Below are 27,301 nucleotides of genomic sequence, written 5' to 3' on the forward strand. Positions count from 1 at the left end.
CGAAGAATTTCAAACTTGGTATGCAGTACAGTAACAACACACACGCACTAACATTACATCTAGTGTAGTCCTATGGTAAACACTATAACATAGTTTGACATCACTGAATAGTTAACATTCACTTGTAATTCATTTTCACAACTATAACATTTTTTTGGTTTGGGGATTTTGTAAGTGTGGCTTTACTTGAGTTTATACATTTTGGGAGGTCATTATGCTGCATACTTACAAACCTATTGAAAGTATTCTACTGACAAATGTAAGGCAGAACTGAAACCAGTTATTTTTAAATTTATAAGCATAAAGTACAAATGATTTCAAGACATGCAAGAAAAAAAACAAAAGAAAAATGGATGAGGAAAGCCATATACCATCAACTATACTAACACTACCAGAAGATAATTTTTAATGCCATCAAAGGTATGCATTGGTTTTACCATTATACAAGATCAATTAAATTGCTATATTCAAGAACTTTTTTTTTTTAAATCGCCTGTTTTGTGCCACTTTTAATTAACTTTTAAATGTTTTTAAATACAAGCAAAAAGAAATTGCAAATTGTTGAATCAAATGAAAACAAAATAGCAAACTTATATTTTCAGTATCAAATGTCAAATAAAATAGTCAACTTTTGTCGTAAATGCATGTCAAATCCCTCAAAAAAAAACAAGTTTTCTAATGTCAATAGAGTAATGGGTAGAAAAAGTCTCTTTTAAAAAGCCATCTAAGTTATTCAGGCATTTTATCAGGGTTCCAAAAACAAAAATAATGTAGAAATATATGGAAACTTCACCAGCTTTTCCCCTCTGTTTCCAGGTTTCTCACACCTTGCAAAACACAGAATAATGGCAGAAAAACAGAATCAACATACCAATATGGAGAACAGCACAGTATAGTAATATGCAGCATATTACAGTGCAGTATGCCAGGATGCGGTGCAGTACAATATACTAGAGAGCGGTAGGGGAAGAGTGCCGAGTACAGACTGACAGTGTGTTGAGTATAGGCTCACCGCATCAGAACCGAAGTGGCAGCAGAGGTCACACAGTAGCCAAGAACATGACAAGTAAAGTCATTCACTACAAGTTCAATACAACAAAACCTGGACAGCTAACACGTACAGTAGCCAAATAGTAGAACTCCACACCAAGAAACATCAAACTCTCTTCAGTTTCATCTCATTAACACTGTATGTACTAAAAGAGTATGTGTGTGTTCTTTTATCACTTGACACACTTTACATTACAGCTGATATCAAACCCTGCAAGAGGTCATAGCCTTGACCATGACATGCACTCCATACCATTGAAGTGTGAATGGCTAATAAACTTCACACAATACTAAGTACTGGACATACTTTCTTGGTAATATCTCCGTGCATCACCACGTATACAGCTTAGGTCTACACATTATAGCAGGACCAACTTACACTTTACAGTAAATGTAAAATTAGCTGGCATCTTGTGCAGTAAAATAACATACATGAAATACTACACCAAGAGGATGTTACCCAGTCTCAATTTAAGGCACTCTAGCCAACACAGTAACATTCTAAAGCATATCATTTATTATGATCTGAAAAATATGCTAAAGATGATATGCAAATTAATATGCAAATTTGGCCACCTCTTTATTGGTCAAAATCGTGGAGAACCCTGCACTTGCTCTAAAGTACTTAATAAATAGAACAGTAACTGTCGTAAATAGTAGACTGAGTGACAGGTTTACTGAGAATTTTTACAAAAAAAAAAAAAATTGCGTCGTCACACCATTTTAGACAGACTGTCTTGACCAGAAACAATTCTCTTTTTTTTTTGGCCTAATACAGAATTTTTGTTAACGGCAGTAGGCAGGTAAAATCTACCTGAGTCCTTCAGGAATTTTACTGGAGTTTCCCACCAAATTTATGATACAATGTATTCAAAACTTTGCAAATTTTATGGTATTTCCCTACTCAGTTAAGGAGGTTCCCCAGACCTTAGCAGAAACATTGAAAACACCTATAAACTCTAGTTCACATTCACAAGAAGAGAAAAATCACCATGACATATAAGAACGTACGTCTTCTCAGTCTTACTGCAATTTATCTTTTTGGCACTCCGAGAGGTCTTCCTTTTCTTTCTCTTTTCTACTTGTTCACTGAGCTGTATCGGTTTTATCTTTGTAATGGATAGCATTCTATTAAACTGATCACTAGTTGTAGTAGTAACCCTAGGCAGTGTTCTTTAAATCTTTGTTCTATGCTACATGACTTGTAACCGACCTACTTTATGTGTATGTAATGTTTGTGTCTCTGTGTATGTATGTATGTATGTATGTATGTATGTATGTATGTATGTATGTATGTATGTATGTATGTATGTATGTATGTATGTATGTATGTATGTATGTATATGTGTGTGTGTGTCTATCTGTCTGTCTGTCTGTCTGTCTGTCTGTCTGTCTGTCTGTCTGTATGTATGTATGTATGTATGTATGTATGTATGTATGTATGTATGTATGTACGTACATATTTGTACATGTACATGTATATATGTACTTACTGTGTGTATCTGCATACATGTATGTACGTACGTATGTACTTACGTATTTATATACATATGTATATGTATCGAGTATCTAAATATCATATGTACATGTATGCATACATGTGTATCTATGCATGTATGTATGTATGTATGTATGTATGTATGTATGTATGTATGTATGTATGTATGTATTGTGTATACTGTATATATGTGTATTGTGTGCATATGTGCATATCACATGTACACATATATGTATCTGTATACAACTATATCTATGCATGTATCTACGTACATGTATGTGTATCTATCGTTTCACTCATTCAAACAGTACTATGCATCAGACCATATTCACCAACAGTTGAAACATCTCGTCATAAAAAGATCTGAATCAAGACTTACCGGTGGTAGTCATCATATCTGTGGAACTGTCATATGCAATGACAGCATACCCTTACATCCCCGTCAATAAAGTCAACAGCTTTGAGATGCTATTTTTCTGGAAATCTCTCAGTAAAACCTGCAATAAAATGAAGAGAAAACAATATTTATACTTCTATGAATAGTATGGAATGATTAATTTTTGATATAGAAAATAATGTAATGGACACACTTTTTATATGAAAGCCATTTCTCAGATAAATAGGAACTTTTGGCAATGGGTGAAAGCGATCTGTAGAAAGCTGTGCATTTCAGGGAAGATGAGGGGATGGAAATATCAGTAGCATACACCACCCTCCTGCTGTCATACGCCAAGTATGTGTGTCATTGAATTATACACAACATGAACTGAAGAAGGCTGAATGCTTGAGGCAAAATATACCAGGTAAATTATTTACGCTCTGAGCTCAGAACTAATACAAAATTACAAGCTTAAGAGTACATCAAACCGATCATATCACATCTAATATGAATAGAAATATCACATCTAATATGAACAGAATAGAAATAGCAAGAAATCAATCGAATGTTGTCTGAGCTATGAAAAACCTGGTAAAGAATAATAATAGTAATTTTCAATGGAATGACCCAGGATAGTGATGTAAGCACATACATTGTCATGACCAGAAAATCAGTATTTTTTGTTTGAACAGGTATAACCTGGTTTGCATGTGATGTAAGACATCATTGTCTATTACTGTTTTATTCATTATGGCTTTATACTCACATACATGTACATAATTCATACATAAATAAAGTTACAGTTAAACAACAACATGTACACAAAATCCTATGTGTATGTTTGCATATGAATACATGTATAGTTTTCTATTTTAATATAATATTCTATACCAAGCCTTGTTTTGTCCATGTAAATGGAGAACTCTTTCCCATACTGTGAACAAAGTGCTTTACAATTAGTATCCCTTACTACCCCAATAATAGCACAAAAGCCAATCAAACTCGATCAATTCCCATGTGAATTGATCAAACTTGATCAATTCACCTTTCTAACTTTTTACAATGTGCTACTATTGTCCCTGTTCAGCGCCAAACAACATTACGTCATATTGGATTTTGCGGCGTTATACATGTTACAAATTCTTTTGATTGATTGATTGATTGATTGATTGATTGATTGATTGAGTATACAATCCATTGCAGCCTCTGTAATGTGTAAGCACATAGGATTAAAGCATTCACAGTACAACCTCTATCCTACCAGCTGGTACACTGGATGTTGTACTGTGGTTCAAATCTTGGATTACTTACTAGGTACAATGTAAACGGGCACCTTCAGTTTTAGAATTTGGGTTCCATGGGTATATTTGGGTCCATGGGTATATTTTGGTTCCATGGGTATGCAATATAAAGCCAATTGCATGGGTATCTGCAGGCTCGTATCTGGGTTCCATGGGTATATTTGGGTTCCATGGGTATCTGGGTTCCATGGGTATATTTGGGTTCCATGGGTATGCAATATAAAGCCAATTGACTGGGGATATCTAGTATGAAAAACTAACGTTTACATGTGCATGTATGGCTAATTTAGGCATAATATATACTGTAAGTTAAGTCTGTAAGATGCAGACATTCGTATAAAACCAACTCATTTAGGGGTGTTTATATGGCTCAAGATCCAACCTATCATTTATGGATTATCTAGGTACAAAGTAAGTGGGCACCTTCAGTTTTAGAATTTGGGTTCCATGGGTATGCTGAATAAAGCCAGAATGTCTGGCACATTATCAAAACTAGGACCGACAGATCACATAGGTACAATGCAAGCAGACTCCTTCATTTCCCGAATCCAGAATATCTGTGTTCCACGCAGCGATGCAGTATGTCATCAACTATCTTGTATTAAACCTGTATCACTGAGAGATCAACATGAACATAAAGTAGGCACCATCAGCTACAGAACTTGGGTTCACTATACAAGAGTCAACCAGTTGGAGATGTCTAGCTCATTATCTGTGAGAAATTGAATTACTCCAAATTTCAAAGATATATCAGATAATGAGAAACTCTTTGCTTCAGAGTACTACCAATTTTCTATACCACAGGGGTTCTAAGTACAGAGACTGAGAAAGACTAAATTGTATCCCTCAAGGTTTGCTATTCAAAGCTAATGGGCCACCTTGAGGTATGGAGCCAAAGGTATTCATGTGTGAGGGGTAGTACAACAGTACCAATGTACAGTACCTTGGTAAAGGAATGTCACCCTGAACAACACATAATGGAACATCTTCAACAAAATTAACTAAGTGTACAAAGGAGAAAAGATATTGACAAGAATCACCAGCTGTAAGAGCTAACTGTAAACCACAGCTGTAAAGGTAGAGTTAACTATGGGGGGAGGGGGGTTCTTCTTGTACTACCTTGCTTGGTAAAAGTATTTCACTCAAGATGAACAACATGCATGTCACGACACAACTTCAACAAAACTAATTCAGTGTACAATGGAGAAAAAGACTGACACAAACCATGCAGCAATCAAGTGCACTGCACAGATACACATATAGTGTTAACTACATGTAAGAGGGGGTCGTTCCAGCAGTTTCAGCGTAACTTGCTTGGTAAAAGTGTTTCACCTTGCTTGGTAAAAGTGTTTCACTCACACTCACAACATGAACAACTTGTAATTGGACAACTTCAACAAAATTAATCTAGAGGATAATAACAGAGAAAAGAGACTGACACAAAACCAAACTCATTACTTTTAGAGACATTCAACTTTACTGTTCAATTCTATTCTATTATGTGCAAAATCTCATCTCCGCTGTCTATTCTTCATCTGATGGCACTTTCATTTGATTCTTCTCCAACTACCGTATAACAAGGAAGGGTATGTGCTATACATAGGGCACTCCCTTTCTGCTTAGCTGGTTGTATTGTTTGGCATACAAACACGGTATGCCTGACTTGTCATGCTTCAAAATCTGGTTTTGTTTTCCTCTCTCTTGTACCTGCTGACATTTTAAAAAGGTGTAGCTTTCTACTCTTACAAACTTCCTGCATGCCACAGACTACTCCAGTCAGACGACCTTACTATTTGTGTCTGGATTCAAGTACATTTTGAACACACAAATCATTTATACCAAGCCAAGCACGTCAACTTATGCACTACATTAATCATAGTAATAACAACTTTCTGTTTCATGTTACACTGAAATAGTTCAAAACATTTGAACTGTCAAACAGATAGTACATCCACAGAGACCAGAGTCAATTCTAGTCTGCCAAAGTTGTATAGCTAATACTGGTTTTGGTGGGCTGTGTTCAGATTGGATTTGTCAAATGTGATACCCGGCTTAGACCCTGATGTATATCACAAAGTAAAACGAATGGGAGGGATTGCTAAGAATTACATCATCAACTGGGACCAGAGTTAGTCTAAATATATGAATTCATACTAAGAAGTGAAAGATTCACTTCCACTTATAGGAGTGAAATTTAAATACAAAAAAAAAAACTTGTCTGAAAAAGTTAGTCCAGAACACAAGATTGATCAGATCCTATGTAATCCATAACCTGCAATAGCCTGGACTGATTGAATCCTGAGCCTCAAACAACACCAACTTAAACCCCCCCTCCCCCATCCCCCTCCCCCTCTCATACCAAGACTAAACTAGCCCAACTCTGAACTAAAATTGTTCACACTTGGTTTTTTATATTAAAGTTGGGTAAGACCACAGCCAACTGTGAGTCAGGTTAAAAAGTTAAGCATGAACCCCAATATTTCAGTCATTTAAAATTTGACAAGCTGGTAACTATGACCCATTCCTTGAGTGAACAAGAGAAAAACCGACATCATTTTAGATCAAAACACTCCTAGAAAGCAGACATTGTTGTATTGCCTCATTAACTATGGACTAGTCAGACTTCAATTTCACTTAGAGCAAGCTGTCATAATTATGGCCTTGTGTACATTTATCAAATCCATATGTATGATAGTCCAAATTGTCATCAGCTTATTGTCTCCACAACCTGTCAACATATTACACAGTATGTAGGTATGTTTTTTATCAAAACATGTCAAGTTAGCGTTCCTCCTTGCATCGTTTCACAAGACAGCTAACGACTCCAGCAACCTCTTCAGCAGTCACTTACATGTCATGAAAGGAAAAGACCATCCAGACATATTTCTGCCTCTCTGTATATTACACTTGTATTGGTTCCTGCTATCATACTGGTATGATTCTGAGGTCGGTCATAAGTAGTGCCTCAGTATTCAACTTTGAAATCTTATAAAGAAGCCATACTTGACATGATATGAGTTTGGCCATTTAGGGCATTTCCTGCAAAGGTTTATGGGAAAAACCTCTGGGATTGAGACCACATTTACCTAATCTTTTGATATTCTTCGTATCTGAACTGAGTTGACTTTAGTATAACCTTTATCAAGTTCATGTATAACGGCTCAACCTGGTTAATTCTTTCTTCCAACAAGTAATTACTTGCTTATAAATAATACCCCCTTGAGAGAGAGAGAGAGAGAGAGACAGAGAGAGAGAGAGAGAGAGAAATAGAGAGAGAGAGAGAGAGAAATAGAGAGAGAGAGAGAAATAGAGAGAGAGAGAGAGAGAGAGAGAGAGAGAGAGAGAGAGAGAGAGAGAGAGAGAGAGAGAGAGAGAGAGAGAGAGAGAGAGAGAGGGGGGGGGGATTAAATTTCAAATCTAGAAAGTGTTAACAGCTGAGATGAAGTGTATTGGTGTTTATATAAACAAGCATCAAGTTCAACAAGCACCAAGTTCATGTGTAATGGCTCAAAGTGGTTCAATTTCAAATCTACAAAGTGTTCACAGCTGAGATAAAGTGATACAATGTAAACCAGAACAATATTAAGTTCATGTGTAATGGCTCAAACTGGTTCAATTTCAAATCTACAAAGTGAGAACAGATGTAATAAATTGATCCTATGTAAAGCAGAGTCAAGTTCACGTGTAATGGCTCAAAGTGATTCAATTTCAAATCTACACCTAAAAAGTGTTAACAGCTGACATAAACTGATGCAGCGATAATCAACATGATGTTCATATGTATTCCACTTAAATGTTTCAATTTCAAATCAAGTGTGAACGGCTGAGATAGAGCGATAACGTGTAAGGTAAACCAGCACCTCAATTTCATGAGTAATGGTGCAAAGTGTTTCAATTTCAATTCTGCAGTGTCAACAACTGACATGCAATGTTAATCAGGATCTCAATTAAGTCACTGAACCACAGAGTCCAGACAACAAGTGGCGACATTATCACAGTATCAAACCCAGTCAATATATCGTAAACTCCTTCAACTGAAACCATTCCCCTATTGCCCTAAAACAGGGCAGTTCATTAAAAGTTAAGCATGTGTTACTCAAATGGCATTTATAGTAGTAATTGGTTGCGGGTCTATTGAGCTCTAGGGTAATTATACAACACCTGCAGTGCTGGGCTTACAATTTTGGTACAAAGAGGCAACCCCTCTCATAAATACAAAATACAAAACAAACGACAATATGCATTTAGGAAATAGAGGTAGCCATATTCTTATAATATGTACATCAAAAAAAAAATTCAAACTTTTATCAGATTGGGTGTATTCCTAAATCAAACTCTGTGCTCTACATGTATGTAGGTTGATAGAATTGTCACCCAGTTCCTTGTTTCGTCACTTTTTTTTTTATTGCATTTCCACTTTTGTTCTTTATTTCCCCACTACTTTTTTTTTGCTTTGTGTTGAATTTCCACTTTTGTGGAAAAAGATGATTACGAGCAATCTGACGACATCCACCATTTCAACGACTATAAAACATAAGATGAACTGCAGGTAAAAAATGACCTTCTAATGTACACAGAGTATGGGTATTGTGTTTCAAAGACGTGAAGTGAGCATCAATCCGGACTCCATACACTCACTATAGGGTCACTCGTATTGTTTTATATTGTTTGCGCACCTTGAAATAAGGAAGCCCTTTTGGGACACCGAACAATCTTTTTTCAATAAAACAAGTTTTACAGCCATTTACACAAGTGATCTTTGTTGAAGTATAATGGTGGATTTGCACTAAAAGCCTGGGAACACACCTACCTCAGACAGCAGGTTTTGTACCGTCTTTTACGATTAAATGATATGGAGCAATTAAAGCCAGGTTAGCAATGTAATGTTGGTAAATGGAATGAACAGTATTCCTTATTCATAGCAAAGAACACTATAGTATTGATTGTCACAATCAATTTGTACTCTTGATGGTGCTAACACTAGAAAAGATGTCAGGGCCAGAACTAGAAAATTTACTTACACAGATCCACTTGTTAAATGATATACAAAAGCCGTTGTGCCTTTGAGGGTGAAAGGATTGAAACCTTGCTTGCAGGCTATGATCATCCTCTGATTACAGTAGAGCTGAAGGATCCCTTTCTGATTCACTAGCCTTGAGTGAACCTGATGTTACTTTAACCCCAAGCAAATAGCAAAGTGCAGGCATTTAATAATAATTCTACTAAAATGCTAATACATGCTTGTGAAGTAGTCAACACAACCCTGGTGTTAACACTGCTAGCTCGATGATAGTGGAGTCAGAAAGCATTTTTTCAGCTCTTGAGAGTAGTTGTGTTCTATTCTAGTTTGTACAAAATTAAAATACATCAACCATACAAACTTACAAAGTAGAACTTTGTTATGTACATTCAGTGGCATTGATTTTTTGTAGACCTCTGACTTCTTACAACGCTGTGATTGGCTGTCTTGTATTGGACTGTAATTGATTGACAGTCAGTCACATTTCTTACAGGCCTGTGGCAGTCTTGATAGCCAACACTTACAGGACTGTAATTGCCTCACAGCCAATCACATTTCTCACAGGCCTGTGGCAGCCTTGACAGCCAACACTTCTAACAGGACTGTAATTGATTGACAGCCAATCACATTTCCCACAGGCCTGTGGCAGTCTTGACAGCCAACACTTCTTACAGGACAGTCACTGTAATTGCCTCACAACCAATCACATTCCTCACATGAACTCTGACTGCATGTTCATGCAAGATTTTTATACAGATTTTGTTACACACACCGTCAAGTCTTAATTAAAAGTGACAGTATACTATGAGCAGAATTGATAACGATTTTGAATTCCAGGTACAATCATATACTTGTCACTTTCAGCAGGCCCTGTTTGCCATACAGGTCAATGTACATGTATCCCCAGTCATTTGCACTTTCCTTTGCTATACATACAACAATAAACAAGTCTAAAAATAGCTCTACAAAGGACACTAAGAACTCGTCTTTTAGTATCTAAACTGACCTGTGAAATCTTTTAAAGCTTTAGCTGACCATAAATGTTAAGGAGTCCGATGTGACCTGGTATTGGCTACTTAGATTTGAAGTTATTGAATAGGACATAGCAAGACAACGCTGCCTTTGGTCATTCTACTCTGGTTCTGTTTATGGATGCTTTGTAACAAGTCAAGTAGAAACATAAAGACATCCATACAAGCTATGCACTGTGTGGGCAAATAGTGTATGCATACATACAGGTATGCATCAATATTACAAGCAATACTCTGTGCGTGTGTGTGTGTGTGTGTGTGTGTGTGTGTGTGTGTGTGTGTGTGTGTGTGTGTGTGTGTGTGTGTGTGCGTGCGTACGTGTCTATGCACGTGTGTGTGTGCGTGTGTGAGTATGTGCGTGTATGTGCGTAAATGTGTGTGAGTGTGTGTGTGCATGTATACGTCTGTCTCAGTGTGGGTATATATGTGTGTGTGTGTGCATGTATGTTGGTTTTCCTGTTAGACTTTATCATATTCAAAATTTTGAACTGAATAAATTGTTTATGATTTTTAAAATCGCAGAGCTCAGCCTACGATCACACAAGTTGTTAAATGACCAATCAAAATTAAGATAAATATTATGCAAATCACAAAAGTTTTATGACCAATCAGGATTAAAATAAATGTTATGCAAATCCTGTAATTAACATAGGATATCAATCTCAAATACAAGATCACATTTTCAGGACGTAGCTATTTAACTGATGCCTTCTGAATCAGTAATGCAGTCTGTGGAGGCAATTAGTATTACCCTCGCAGATTTTCTTCCCATCTCATTGGTAATGTTACTAAAGTTTGTCTATCATATAAGTTACATCTTTCCACCAGTAGACATTTGTTCAACATGCAGGACAGAGATCTGGCTTGCTAACCTTAAGGAAAATATCTTTCAACGGTGACTTGGCGTGGTAGCTGAGTCACTTATCTGCCACGTACATGTCTATGCATCAATTGGTCTACTTTGTAAGTGACAGCAGATATACACCATAAATCAACGCTGTGACATATCTGTCAATACCTACCAACATTGTCATCAAAATGAAAACTTAGATGTTGTGTATAACTCCAGTATTATACATGCATCATTACATGTCTTGCTCCATTTCAATACCTATCTATTTTAAGATTTGTTTTTTTTACATTCAGGTATTGCCAGTGTCTTTGCCATGGTTGTTAGCCTATGGAAATTGTTTTCATGATTTGCTGGTTATTAACGCTTAGCTCTAATATGTTGAATGTCTTCTATCATTTCACAATCATGTTTCCATTCTTACAAAACACCCTCTCATGTTAACAGGATGTACGTCACTAACTAATCATACCGAAAATACTGACATTAAGTACAAATTGACATCTCCACCGTCGTTGACCCTGACGTATCCAACAATAGAAATCTTCATAGCTCAGTCATTATAATTTTTCTATTTCATGAAGAAAACATCTTACTGAGAGCAGTTGAAATTGACTCTACCCACTCTCCAATATACTGATATGCTAACAATACATGTTTGCAACACTGTTTCATATCAAATTATTGTATCTCCCTCCTCTTCCCCAAGTGACTATTTTGACGCCGTCAAAAATCAAACCAACCAATAGTTGACTTCAAAGTTAGTTACAGAGATGAATAAGGGTAAGTTTGGCTCCAATTCATTCCATCCAAACTTATACATGAAGATCTCTCTTATCGACCACTAATTATAGTCTAGTTCCTATATGACAGTGTTACAATCCTCTCCACTCATTTATCGGCAAAGTCATTATTCTAGCACAGAAGTTTGTGCTACCCCCGCTGGGAGAAAGATAAACTACGCATGTCAATAGCAATCCATCACAAATTGACAGGCAATTGCAGTTGGTTAGTTACTTTAGACAATTGTTCATTAACAGAACTCCACTTCTCAGTCTGAAACTATAGTAAAATCACAGGATGTGATAACATCATCATGTTTATATGAACGCAGTCAGGGGTAGCACAGATTTCTGTGCTAGAATAACGATTTTGCCTATACGTGAGTGGAGATGATCGTACATATAGTAATCATAACACATCGTCTATGAACTAGACTTACTACATGTAATCTATACTTCGAAGTTAAATCCTCTTTCTCCCAACCTGTACTTCACAAACACCCCCTAGGGAGAAAGAGGTTGCAGTGTGTAAGCAGAGTAGTGTAAAAAGTGAGTACAACTCATTGTTCACCCTAATCAGGTCGAGTCAGAACCCAAATATCATGTTTTCAGACATGCACAGAGTCACGATACCAGGAGACAATACAACGACAAATGTTTACATTGTAATAAGACAACAGTAAACATTTAGGACCTTTACTTTTATACAGCTGACGTCAACAAGGTTACATATCTGTGTCCTTTTTGTCTTCAGTCATGTCTATCCAGTGCTATCGTCAAAAATGAATAAATGTCCGTCAAAGATGAAATAAACAGTAAACATTTAAGACCTTCACTTTTATATAACTGATGTTGTCAAGGTTACACATTTGTGTCCCCTCATTTCATTGTTGTGTTCAGTCATGTCTATCCAGTGCTATCGTCAAAGATGAACAAATGTCCACAACGATGAAGTAAACAGTAAACATTTATTTTAATGTAGCTGACATCAACAAGTTTACATGTTTGTGTCTTCGTCGTCGTCGTCTCTCCCCCCCCCCCCCCACCCATTTCATTCTTGTGTTCATCTATGTCAAACCAGTGTTCTACATGTAATCAAATATGAACACAATTCCATCACGGGTGAAGTCTATGAGGTCAGAGGTCATAAGTGCATCTGTACTACAGTGTTTCATGTCAAGTTTGTGACCAGTATTTAGCAGATCAGATAATTCAAACAGTGGTAAAACACAATTTACAAATTTATAAAGAAATTCACCACCGGGGATAAATTTTTAGTAATATAAATCCTCCACATGGCAGCAAACTTGACAAGGAATTGCCAATAAAGAACTAAACTAGGTTTTCTTAAACTCTGACGACAATTATCAGTTTTAAAATATTTACCGATGACATCAGTCACAGCTGTCAGATGTGAAAACAATAAAAAATTGCCCAGCATACCAAAATTCCACATTTCCCTTGACCTATTTCCATACATTCAACATGTAGTTACTGCCTACTTTACATATCAACAGCTGTTTGTTAGTTTGGTAATCGTCTTTGAACTAACTTTAGGATTGACCTCATTAGAATGATGACCTTGGCCTAGTAAGGACAACATACAGTATACATGTATATAATACATGTATGATTTCACATATCAATAACCATAGAATCAAATACATCAAAACGCTATTATCGTACAAAGTGATATCACCCCTGACAATACGCCACAATGTCATCAAAATTTGGGAATCATTTCCATACATTTTTTTTTTTTTTTTTTTAGTGCAATTGCGAACAATAGCCACTTCAGGAATAAATGACAAAGAGATCTCCAAAATGGCCAAACGAATTGGTTCGCTACTGCTCAGACTTGGTATAAATATTTTCTATTCAAAACTATAAACTCAGTGTCTGTGAACATTCACTTTCACACCAACCATTCCACTAGTTATGTACTTGAATATTAAATAAGGATGGAGAGTTTGACAAAACCTGTTGTCCTGAACGGGTGAAACATTTCTTGTAATTGGAATCCTTGATTGTGTAATAAGAACTATTTATGAACTTCTGTATTTACAGTTATGTTTCTCAAATGCCAAGTTCAGATAAGAATTACACATGACTACATTTTCCAAATTTTGATTTGAAATAGCTGTTTGGTAGTTGGTCCAGAACAAAGATGATCCTATGTAATCCTTATGGCTTCCCGTTGATAAGATAACATGGATACAAAAACCTGGGATTGAATCGTGGGCCTTTAAACAAAGGCAGTGATGCAGTATATTTTGATGCAATGTAAAACATTATGTAATATATTTACAAGAAACATCATGATACAGAATGCATATCAATATTGCAAGAAAATTTTACCCCGAGTTAAGGGTTCAAAACAAAACATAAACAGTGAAATTAGTTTGGCTGGAAAGTAAAATATTTATACTTTCATGCAAAACAATCGCAAATATGGTGATTACCCAACATGCACCTTGTTGACCAGAGTTGACATTCCAGGCTATAAAAAATATTTTGTGCAACATTGAAAAGAAATTCTGACAAAAGAGCTCCTTGTTTTCTATATCAATAATATTTAAATGGAAGGAAATATAATGTGTGTATGTGTTGAATTCCGAGTATTGGTGATAAACCTGTACGTTGTTGACTTACCAGTTGCCATGGTGATGACATCATTGAAATAAACACAGACAGGTTTATTTGTGGGGTGTGCAAACTGACGTTATTAAATGTTATTTAATTTGATTTTATATGAGGTGAATGGCATTTTAAGAGCTCCGTGTATGCAATCTAGTCCTGCCTTACAAAAGACACAGTATTAATAAATAGAACACGACAAAATGCACCTTCAAAAATACAACACAAGTTAAACAATACTGGAAGTTGTAAAAAGCCCTGTAACAATGGTATATGAGAAAATGGTCTTTCAGAAAACCTATTTTTATAATCTACTATTTTTAATAATAAAAGTGTACACATGTTGCAGTGTTCAGAGCAAAACAAGGCCATCAAAACCTTTTGTACTTTTTTCGCACTCAAATATCACATTCCAAACCATTTAAAAAGCCAACGTCAGATTAGGAATTAAATCTAGATATGAAATAAAGTTGTTTGACTGCTATAGAAAAAGTCGATCCAGAACAAAAGAATCATCCCATGTAGTCATTACATCGATAACACTAATATCACGACCTGGGATTAACCAATGGCATACAATAATTTGACATGAAACAGTGTTGCAAACATGTATTGTTAGCACATCAGTATATTGGAGAGTGGGCAGAGTCAATTTCAACTGCTCTCAGTAAGATGTTTTCTTCATGAAATAGAAAAATGATAACGACTGAGCTATGAAGATTTCTATTGGTCAAAACAACAAATATATCACAAGACCCAACACCAACTCCCACTTGGATCTAAATGGCAAGTACAAATGGTGTTACTGTAATGATCACTGTGAGAACATCCTATGGGAAACCACTGCATGTTGGACTATAGGTATTCTTTTCCTGTTAGTGTTACAATCAGCCTTTGTTTCTGCAGTAATGATCTATTGTATTCTGCTATCATTAGTTTCAACCCCACGGCCATACGCACACTAAACAGAGCATGATACACAATTTTAGCAGGTACTTATTTTTAAATCAGAACATTTTTTAGTCATGGCCTTTTTATTTGTCTGTCATTGTATTATATCATAGTTTTTGTATCTTTTGTGTTTTGACTGCGAAACCACACCGATTTCCATTGTAAACTTTTTAAGTTTATATGTGGCAATAAAGTTATTATTATTATTATTATTATTATTATTATTAGCCAATATAATTGAGAGCTGCCTTGGAATCATCACATTCAGGCCATATAGACACTAAGTAATAGGAGTGTATGTGTGTGTCTGAATTTGCTTTGACCTGTTACGGTGTGTCTGTCAGTTAGTCAGCCTGCCAATCTGTGTCTGTTTGTATGTCTGTCAGTCAGCCAGTCTACCTGTCTAACCATAGACCCTCTACCATTGGTGGAGGGTCTATGGTCTGACCTGTTACTTTGTGTCTATCAGTCAGTCAGTCAGTCAGTCAGTCAGTCTGTCAGTATCTGTCTGTCTCTTACTATACAACAATGTAGTATATAACCATCTTATCATTATCAAACTTTGTTCTCAATGTTTCTGCTTTGACGTTTGACACGTTACTTCCGTTTATACAAAGCTTTACATGACAATGTTTGAAAACAGCAACTTGTGAACACTGCTCAAGATACAACTGGTCCCATGACTAACTAACTGTCTGTCTGACTGACTGACTACATGTACAGCTATGCCAATTGGCCCGAATATTTGACAAGTCTTGTATACACAATAGTCTGAATCCAGCTATGCCAACTGGCCCCACTACTGACTAGTTTTCAACTTTTGTATACAGGGAAATCTGAATGTATGCCTAAAAACTGTCCGCAATACTGACTAGTTTTGTATACACAGTATTGTGGTCTAAATACACCTATGCCAACTGGCCCTGCTACTGGCTAACTTTATATACACTATACATCAGTCATCATTATCTGCATCAACAAAGTTACAATCAGAACACACTCTGTGTGAAACCTTTCAACTCTTTCCTCAACTATTTTTAGTGACAGTGCATATTTCCGTTTTAAAAGTCTATTTGTGTGTGATAACAATACCACTTTGTCCTGTCAGTGGTTCAACCAGGTGTCAAAGTTTATACAGGTCGGTCAGTAGTAGGAGTAAATAACTGAATCGTCATTATGGGATTTCTTTGATCCAGAATATTGGCTGTAATTCAATAATTTCTTGAATGTAAATAACACATCCACAGCATGCAGTGATCATTTTGTAGAACTATGTGAGTGACAAGTAATGAGTATACAGCATAAATGTACTCGTCACATGTACAGGGTGGCATTTCATCACGAAGCCAAAATTTTACATATTACCACACTTCAGAGTGAGAAATTCACACAATGCAAGTATCACACACTACAGGTGAACCATCCCTGAAAGTGTTGTCTTCGTTAAAGTATGGGAACACCAAAATTATGCTATTTTTTTTATTACACTTGAAGATATCAAAACCTACTGAGCCTTTTTAGATTCCCCTTTCATCCCCTCTCTTACTAAGATTTAACATCAAAATTACACTACTAGGTATCAAAATATACTAAGCCTTCCCAGACCTCTCCTACCTCCCCTCTTACTGTGATTTCCACCCAAATCATGCATATTTGACCAGATCTCCCCACCACCCTCCCCTTTAATCAGACCATGGATGTATTATGAATACAGCCATGGTCAGACCTCGCTTTAGTAAAAACACAATGCCTGATTATTATACAGTGATCGCACGTATCTGAACCACTACAAATGTCACGGGTTGATTTCAAAGTGGTAAATTCACAATATACAGCATTTCCTGTCATTCAGAATACACAGGGTACCACTCCTGGTACTTTACTATTAAATACTACTGGACAAATGACAACACAATTCTGTATTGATTTAATACTTTGGTTCACAAACAATGACGCCATGTCAAAGAATACATGATAGATTTGTATATTGCATGGAAATATGCAGACAGTTTATAGATTGGTATATTTACAAATATTTTGCATTCCACAGGAATATAAATTTACAAGTTACTAGCACATTGACACAGATATCAATAGAGTAAAGATAGATATAGATAAACATTCAGAAAATGACACAGCCAGCCAGACAACCTGCCAGCCAGCCAGACAGAGACAGACAGACAGACAGACAGACAGACAGACAGACAGACAGACAGACAGACAGACAGACAGACTGGGGCAGACATATAGACACACAGAAAGTGGCACTGAGAGAGGAAGACATACAAAGTGACAGAAAGAGTAAGACAGACAGGCTGACACAGACACACAAGCAGGCAGGCAGACAAACAGACAGACAGACAGACAGACAGACAGACAGACAGACAGACAGACAGACAGACAGACAGACAGACAGAGACAGACAGACAGAAAACTGACATGCAGATTGATGCAGACAAACAGATGGAGACAGGCTTGACACAGACACAGACACAGACAGAAACATACACAATACTGTTATGTGTATGGTATACACATAGATTTTTCAAATATACAAATGTATACATGTAAGTAAGCAAGGATACCAAAGTTATTAATAATACAACCCCTATAAAAGTAGTAAAATCACAAATGATTCATATTCCTACGAAACATCCATTTATCAAACTATCTTGCTATGTGAAATTACTCCCATTTGCTCATCATGAAAGTCACATGATAACATTAGTAATGGTTGACCTTTGAACCATGACATCATCAGCTACATCAAGAACATATGTCTGCTTTCCACCTGGGACCAATTGATAGCAGTGTGGTTGGTAGAGTCGTCATGGGAGACAAAGAAAACACAGACAAACTCACATGTTATCCATTGCAGGGATGGCATAATCAGGTCATATCATGCTTATTTCATACTAGCGTTTCTGACCCTCATAGCAATGTATACAGATTAATTTCTCACCTTCCATTAATGTAGCGTGATTCAAACCTACATTCTTGCATTAGTGTTCTTTTGTCAGTGGACAGTTTCTTACCCTAAAGTAACAGGAATGTTTAAAGATTAATTTCTCACCCTCCATACCAGGTAGCAAGTGGTTACTATTTAACATAAGCAGCCCAATAACTGGATCCAGATAATGTGAAGCAAATACAGGGCTCTGATTGGTTAGAAAAAACAAAGGAAACAAGCACATCTGTTGACTGTATTGTTATGTTGTCCAATCAGTGACAACCTTGTAATAATAGCTTCACATCACCCCACTGGATCTTTCACAATAAACTGGAAGCTAGTTCAAATATAGAATAGGAACTACATGGTATCAAAAATACTAAGTATAGTAAATAGCTTTGACTAAGTCCTTTGAGAATTCCCACACTGCATAACTTTATTAAAAGAGTTAGTCTGAACCAAATGGAGATGAATCACTTCACAGCAGTTAGCCTGAAAAGTAAATGAAGTGAATCAATATCACTTTGTACTTGACTATTGAACCTGATGTAGGATGTCTTAGACTACATGTACATATTGAAAGCCAGCCAAGTAAGGAATGCTTAGCTTGGATGAACATATATAGGTTGACCTTTCTTGAACATGCAAAGACAAAGAACAGTTTTGAAGTACATGTAGTTACCAGTATTGAATCCCCCTGATGAACTCAAGTTGTTATTCTATCAGTACTATAGAGTAGAATGGACCCCTGGGGGCTAACATTGTACTACTTGCAATTTAGTAAAGTTAAAGTTCGCATTAATCTGGGTATGAAATGGAATGTCTAACAGGGCAATAGAAAAATTTGATCCAGAACAAAAGAATGATGAATGAATGAAATTTATTTCACCAGATAACAAAAATAAGCTACACTTTCAAAGAAACGTATGATACAAATATACAAAATGAATACAAAATAAGAAGACAATTGTTATCTGATGTGGACCATGGAAATAGTTCAACGGAACTAGTCTTGTGTTATCTTATGTTTCAAATGATAAGGTGCCACGAATGCAAGAACCTGGGATTGAAACATGGGCCTTTAGAGTGTTGATGAAATATACCTGACTTCCTACATCATTTTAATCAGGGTTCCTCGACAATACTACAGTCCTGTAGAATATACAATAGCTATGCATTTCTCCTTAGTAGTACCAGTAGTAACCATGGAAACACAAATGGGGCAAGTATCAAGACTACCCCAGAAAGTGATTGCCACATCAAAGTCAATGCTTGCACAGATTTCTCTTGCTTTTACAGGGGTTCTGTAACCATGGTAACAACGATGAAGGGCAACACTAACAAAACAACTATTGTAAACAGACACAGACGCATCAATCATCTGTTTATGATATCATCAATGATCACAAGTCACAGCTGTTGTCTTGTACAATGACCATACATGTATATTTACATCAATATTATCATGTTGAATATTACAATGTCAAATATCTGACACTGCCTTGCAATGTATACCATACATGTATACGGCTATTTTCAACTTTATTTAGAATGAGGAAATTCTACTTATAAAGTTTTTAAATATATATTAAAAACAAGATTGTAACAGGTGTGTGATGTTATGACTGTTTTCAAAAGCTTTGCCATGACAATTTATAACTGTTTTTCTTACCCCAAGCCTAATTCTAATCTGACATGAGACTTCTGAAAATGTTCTATTAGCAAGCCTTACCTTCCCTTAAGAAACAATTTGAACATGGCCTAACCTTTCCGTATGTATGTGATATACCAGGTATATGTACATATACATTGTACCAGTGTGCCCTCTAATGATAGCCAAATTTTGTTGTTGTGAGTCAAAATGAGAAAAACCACATAGTAAGAGATAGGGGAACAATAAATTTTGGTGCATCACTAGAAATTGTGTGAGTCAGTGACATGTCAAATTCGCTGAGAGTGCACACTGCACCATAACAAGTATGTTATACACATAGCGTAACCCTCACTATCACAAATGGTACTATGACCCAATACTCTGTGGCACGTCTGTACTAGGCATAGCTGTCTATGAGTTTCTCCACTTGTAGTCTAGTTCCTATACGGACGGTATCATTACACTTTATACCAGACTACTCTACTTGGTGAAAACCTATAACTACACAGCTTTCTCATATCTTTCCTCAGGTACACTTTCTTCTATCCAATATTTGTATAGGGACAGATGTATTATCCATAAATTTGGTACAAGAGATGCCAAAATGCCTCCTGTCATTCCTGAATACTCTCTTAGTAAAATGAAAGTACTTGAATACTAGTTTTCCAACTACTTCACTGACAATCAAAATTGTACCAAGCCAGTCACAAAACTCTAGTACAGGTCATAAGACTGATTTCAAAATGTCAAGTGTGAACACCTCCCCCTCGTCTAAAGCCAACCTTGATTGAAGTAGTTACAAGCCCTTGAACCATTTTGTCGAGAACAAATAGTTGAAAGACTGGGCAGAATAAAAAATGCTGAGTTGCATACAGATATAAACATTAAGAAAGATTGACGTCATTTTAACCAGCAAGTAAACATATATGTTGTCATTGAAGACCCATGAATGATGATAAAAACAGTTGTCTGCTGGTGATAGATCGGGTAGTACTTGAAAACGCTGGTCTTGAATAAAGGAATAATCCTACTCATGGTCTCATTGATGGGAACTGGAAAAATTATTGTTATTAACAGCTAAGGTCAGATTTGATTAAACTGCAGGTGAGAAAACCAGTTGTCTGCCAGTGGTAGTGATTAGGAAATGTTGGTCCTGAGCAATAGAATGATCCTGTCTAATCCGTATAGCTTCAGTAATGGGAATAATTAACATGGGAAAATCAAATTTAATGTGTTATGATTTCAAATATTGTTATTAAAGGCCAAGGTCAGATTTGATTAAACTATGGGTGAGAAAATCAGTTGTCTGCCAATGTAAGTGCTGAGGAAAGGTTGGTCCTAAACAAAAGAATGATCCTGTGTAATACTTACGGCTTGTGAGAACCTGGGATTGTATTATAGACATTTAAAGCCAAAGCTAGGATTATGATAAACCTTAGGGTAAGAGAAACAGTTGTCTGAAAGTGATTGGGAGGATCATGCAAACATTCTGGTTTACAACTGCAGACATAAGAACTGTGGACGAACGAAACCTGTTACACACAGAGAAGGTAAACATATAGCTATGTTTGAATAATCTACTAGAGGGACCAGTCATTAGTTAAAATCACTCTTTGACGAAACCAACCTGAAAACTCTGTCAGATAACTATTGTTCACATCTAAATCCTAATCAGATATTGGCCTTTAAAGTTTAGACTTGTACCAGTGGTCCTGTTTTACATAACAACAAATTAAATGTGATGTCTGAAATTTCCTTCCATCCACTATAGAAATGACAAAACTGGTATTTACATTTGCTTTGCTGGCTGCTGTTGTGTGAATATCAAAGTACATTTTTAATTTGATACTAAATACACATAATATTAGTAATTTACGTTTATATACATGATATACATGTTTTGGCATGCAGATAGGTATACAGGAAAAGTTAACTTTACATCTCAAAATAACACACACACACAGTGCAATGTCCTGTAGCTTCACATCAGACAGATTCAAGGCTACATATTGTTACTGTACTAAAAAACAATACACTGAATCAACACAACACAGGTGGTCACATATGATTCATATACACACAGTGGCAAACATGGTGGTACATGTTTGAAAGAATACAGTATATGTTTTCTACTTTTACACACTTCTACTTGATACATGATCTAATCTCCTTAACTTCATCTCCAGTATCCATGGTAACGTAATTACAGAACTAAATAGCTTAGCAAATGATATTCTGTAAAAGCCAGAATTTCAATCCTAGGTTCTTGCAGTAATTAGTATTATCTTATCAGTGGAGCCATTTGGATTAATACACAGGATCATTATTTTGTTTACGATCACATTTTTCAATTATAAATTTTGCCAAACAACTGGAAAACTGTTTTAAAACCTCAATTTTACTCCAAATCCAAACTGGGTCGTTAACAGAGGACAGAAATATAACAATGTTGGTATCACATTTAACTCTGCCAGATAACTGTGTTTCATACCTAAACCTCAATCCTAATCCGAACTTGGGCATTAACAGAGGAAAATATGTGACAATGTCATAATATTTTACACTGTGTTGACATGTTAGTTTTGTCATGCATTCTCTTCATTCTACAACTTTTAGTGGGAGTTTGACCATCTGTTCAATTCATCAATGTTTATGAGCAAATAACGCACATAGTTCATCATTTCACTTTCTTTCATTTCATCTCTCAATTATCCTACATTCAATTTACACATGTGTTATCTAGTAAACAGTTACTTTGAAAATGCCTGGTATACATGTATGCCAACTGTGAAGGTATAAATCGTAACAATACTGTATAGGAACTAGACTAGGTATATGCCAGTAGGACAGCTTTCCAGGGTTCTAACCAGGGTTCTTGCATTAATGTTATCATTCCAGTGGAGCCCTAGGGTCACATGGGATCATTCTTTTGTTCTGGACCAACATTTTCTACAACTATATCAAAGTAACCTCGCAGAATGAGCATCATCCTATTTCCCTATTTCAAGGTAGATTAGCCATTTAAAGACCCAGGTTTCAATCCCAGATTCTAGCATTAGTGATATCTTATCAGTGAAGCCATAAGAATCATTCCTTTGTTGCATACCAACTCTTTCTATACAATGTAGCTCTACCAGACAACTGTTTCTGAGGATTTTATTACTTCTAAATTTTAACCCTACTCTGTACTGGGCCTTTCTTCATCACAATATATTGCTCTGTAATTTTAAGTGGACTGTACTGGCTGTTCTCATTAAAAGGGAAGGGTGAACAAATCCACTGGTCCCGGGTCCGGGACTAGCCATTTTTTTGGCCGGACCACACAAATTTTACCTTGTCTGGTCCATCGGACCAGTACCTTACTGTTAATAACTATGTTAAAAAGTCATCTGAATATACAGATTCATAGGTAAGATTTAATGTTTCATATTAGCGGGATCTGCGACCACTAATACTTTCAGCAGGTCCACTGGAATTTTTCAGGCACTGGTCCGGGGACCACCAGTTCAGAAAATGATTTGTTCACCCCTGAAAGGGATTGATTAAATTTCCCTAAGAGTGACAGAAAGAGAAATTGTGCTTTACAACAACTGCCACTTTTCAAATACTGAAAACACTAGTCTCAGATCAAGCAGACAGTGACACCAGCATTACACACATTCTGTTTGTCACAATGGGTGTATTTTGAATGGTCACTACAGCACTGAATTCCCCAATTACTGAGTTACTCAATGTAGAATTTCAACAATGCAACTGGAAGTTAATGTTACTGTACGTCTTGGTCACTATTTTCAAACTCCCTGGGGGATCAAATGAAGTGTAGCTACTGCACAACAAAACTTAAAAACAGTGACAAAAGCTCTCCTGCAGTGAGGGTGAGATTCCACTTTACAAAGACACATGATTGTTTCCAAGTACCTGTATACCTACACAGATGTGTGCTGTTATGTACAGTAGTCATGATTCTACTTTACAACCCAATAGGACAGACATAGGTATAAAATATATATCTGTACCTACAAAGTCATGTTACATTTTGGTGTGGTGTCATGTGCAACATGTTGTGATGGGGAGATTCCACTTTACAATACTACAGGCCACAGTGGTCACAGTCAGGTACCTGTGTACCTACACAGCATATACCACGGGTTGTTGGTGGCTGAGTGGTTAAACCACTTGCCTCTTACTGCTGCAGTTGGGGTTTGAACCCATTCAGGGTTTGATTAAAATTTACCATGCTGTAAAGTGTAAGTAAGAAAAGTGTCGTTCAGTTTGACTCTACCAAACAATGCAGGATTTCCCCGGATACTCCGGTTTCCTTCTGCATTAACACTGAACCCATGAGGGATAGCCTTCACTGGACTTCTTGGGAAAGTGTTTATATGCTTAAAGAACAATCCAGTATAAGTAAAGATTATTATTATTATATGGTATGCTGTGATGGGGAGCTTCCACTTTACATCATAGGACACACACCAGGACCACATGTACCTGTGAACCTACATAGCTGTACTATGATGGAATGTGATCAGGCGATTCCACTTTACAACACTATAGGCAATGCATAGACACATACCACAGGTACCTGTGTAAAGTCTACATGGCTGTACCACAGCATGATAGATGTATACATTCTTTACATGTATTAAACACAGGTCACAGGTTCCTGTGTAAAGTCCAGATAGCTGAACCACAGCGTGATAGATGTACACATTCTTTACATGTAATATTACAAGACCCACAGGCTCCTGTGTATTTACACAGCTGTACCATGGCATGATAAAAACCAATGGATATATCAATGTTTCCTATTCACATTATTACACTACCTTTAAAATTTCACTACAAAACATACTTCTGATCCTTTCACTTCTGTAACACAAAAATGTAATAGTTTGCATCATACATAGTATTTCTTTATATTAAAAAAATACCAATACTTTCAGCCATAAAAATCATAAAATGCACAGTCTGAGAAATATTCACAAGGTTTGAAAAAATATGAGCGAGGAGAAATCTAGCCACACTCCGTATTTTATTTTCTACAGTTTCTGAACAAATGAAGACTGGGAGAAATAAAACAGTATATCTAGATTAATGATATTTCATTTCATAACATAAACTCCATGTTTGTCTAGGGATGCAGCGCCTGAATCATTACTGGCAGCTGTGTACAGTGGTTGTCAGGACAACAATTTCCAAAATATTATTTTATGGGCTGTCTCTATGTGAAGCATCTGTATCAATGTAAACATTTGCTTCATCGGCAAGGTTCAACACTGCATCTATGAAAACACTTGCTGGATTGGCAAGGTCTAACACTGCATCTCTGAAAACACTTGCTGGATTGGCAAGGTTCAACACTGCATCTCTGAAAACACTTGCTGGATTGGCAAGGTTCAACACTGCATCTATGAAAACACTTGCTGGATTGGCAAGGTCTAACACTGCATCTCTGAAAACACTTGCTAGATTGGCAAGGTCTAACACTACATCTATGAAAACACTTGCTGGACTGGCAAGGTCTAACACTGCATCTATGAAAACACTTGCTGGACTGGCAAGGTCTAACACTGCATCTATGAAAACACTTGCTGGATTGGCAAGGTCTAACACTGCATCTATGAAAACACTTGCTGGATTGGCAAGGTAACTGTAAAGAAATGCAAATGAAAACACTTGCTGGCCTGGCAAAGCACAAAGTTGGTAAAACTTTGGCCACTGAATTGCTATTGTGTTGGCACCACTGTGTACATTTCGACTGTCAGAATGGAAGACTGAAAAATTTGTAATTCTGTACACTCCTGTAACCACTCATTAGTTTGTATGGTTACAGGAACACAAACAACGAAAGACTCTTTCATTCTATAAAAATAGCTTTGCACTCAGCGCTATTTCCAATTGTTCTATTAACCTACAAATGTCATTGAGGAAGGAACACCTGAAAACCATCAAGGAGTGGTGTCTAATATTCACTTGATAAATGAGATTCCTGGCAACACTTACAGATCATTCAACTTTACAGTTTCACTTCATGTACTGTCTAACCTGGCCACATACAAGAACAGCATGTACCATACATGTACTTCACCTGATATACTGACTAGCCACATACAAGAACAGCATGTACCATACATCATACTTCATTTCATATACTGACAAGCCACATACAAGAACAGCATGTACCATACATGTACTTCACCTGATATACGGACTAGCCACATACATGGACAGCAAATACCATATTTTGTACTTCACTTCATGTACTGACTAGCCACATACAAGGCCAGAACCATGTATATTGTAATCTGTACTGTATGTACCTAGTACCGGTAGTAGAAACTCCAGTCTGGTTAATGCTGATCAAAAAATTCACTGTAGCTAGAGAAGCCTATCTGTATAATGCTGGTCAATAATTTCATTAGACACCTGCCTGTATACTGTATAATGCTGGTCAATAATTTCATTAGACACCTGCCTGTATACTGTATAATGCTGGTCAATAATTTCATTAGACACCTGCCTGTATACTGTATAATGCTGGTCAATAATTTCATTAGACACCTGCCTGTATGATGCTGGTCCATAATTTCATTAGACACCTGCCTGTATACTGTATAATGCTGGTCAATAATTTCATTAGACACCTGCCTGTATAATGCTGGTCAATAATTTCATTAGACACCTGCCTGTATAATGCTGGTCAATAATTTCATTAGACACCTGCCTGTATAATGCTGGTCAATAATTTCATTAGACACCTGCCTGTACAATGCTGTTCAATAATTTTTATATACTCCCAGAGATACACATGTACCTGCCTATATAGTGGTCAATAATTTTCTGATATCACCTTCTAGAACAAATATGAAATATGGCATTTTAGAGAAATCTCACCCATTCTGTGACTCGACTTCAAATTCAGTCTATGTTTTACCCTAAAAGTAGTGTACATATATTCATGGAATGCTCAACAGAGAGTTGTTATATATTTCTTTTTAAGAATGCTACAGGGTGTTACCGTGTATACTATCATTCACATTTATGTCCAAACTATCCGTTTGATCAAATCTTAGATCTTGGAAAGAAACAACTCAAGTTAAACAAAACAGCCTCCTCGTTCCAACCTTTTTTTCCTGCGGCTCTTTCACAAATGTTACAATCACTTTCATCATTGTTGTCATGGTTACAACTTCAA

At 36.5% G+C, this 27,301-nt stretch overlaps 1 protein-coding gene across 2 annotated transcripts in view; it reads right to left on the bottom strand.

The window, feature by feature from the left end:
- The window catches only part of LOC144450515 (mitogen-activated protein kinase kinase kinase 2-like), a 60,729-nt gene that overhangs the window by 27,428 nt on the left and 6,000 nt on the right, over nucleotides 1–27,301 (bottom strand). For both annotated transcript variants that reach the window (XM_078141157.1, XM_078141156.1), the window contains exon 2: nucleotides 2,928–3,045. In XM_078141157.1, coding sequence (XP_077997283.1) covers nucleotides 2,928–2,943 — 16 coding nt within the window. In that variant the 5' untranslated portion in view covers nucleotides 2,944–3,045. The remainder of the gene's footprint in view (nucleotides 1–2,927; nucleotides 3,046–27,301) is intronic.

Source organism: Glandiceps talaboti, chromosome 20 (assembly GCF_964340395.1).
Source record: "Glandiceps talaboti chromosome 20, keGlaTala1.1, whole genome shotgun sequence".
In the NCBI taxonomy this organism is placed as follows: domain Eukaryota; kingdom Metazoa; phylum Hemichordata; class Enteropneusta; family Spengelidae; genus Glandiceps; species Glandiceps talaboti.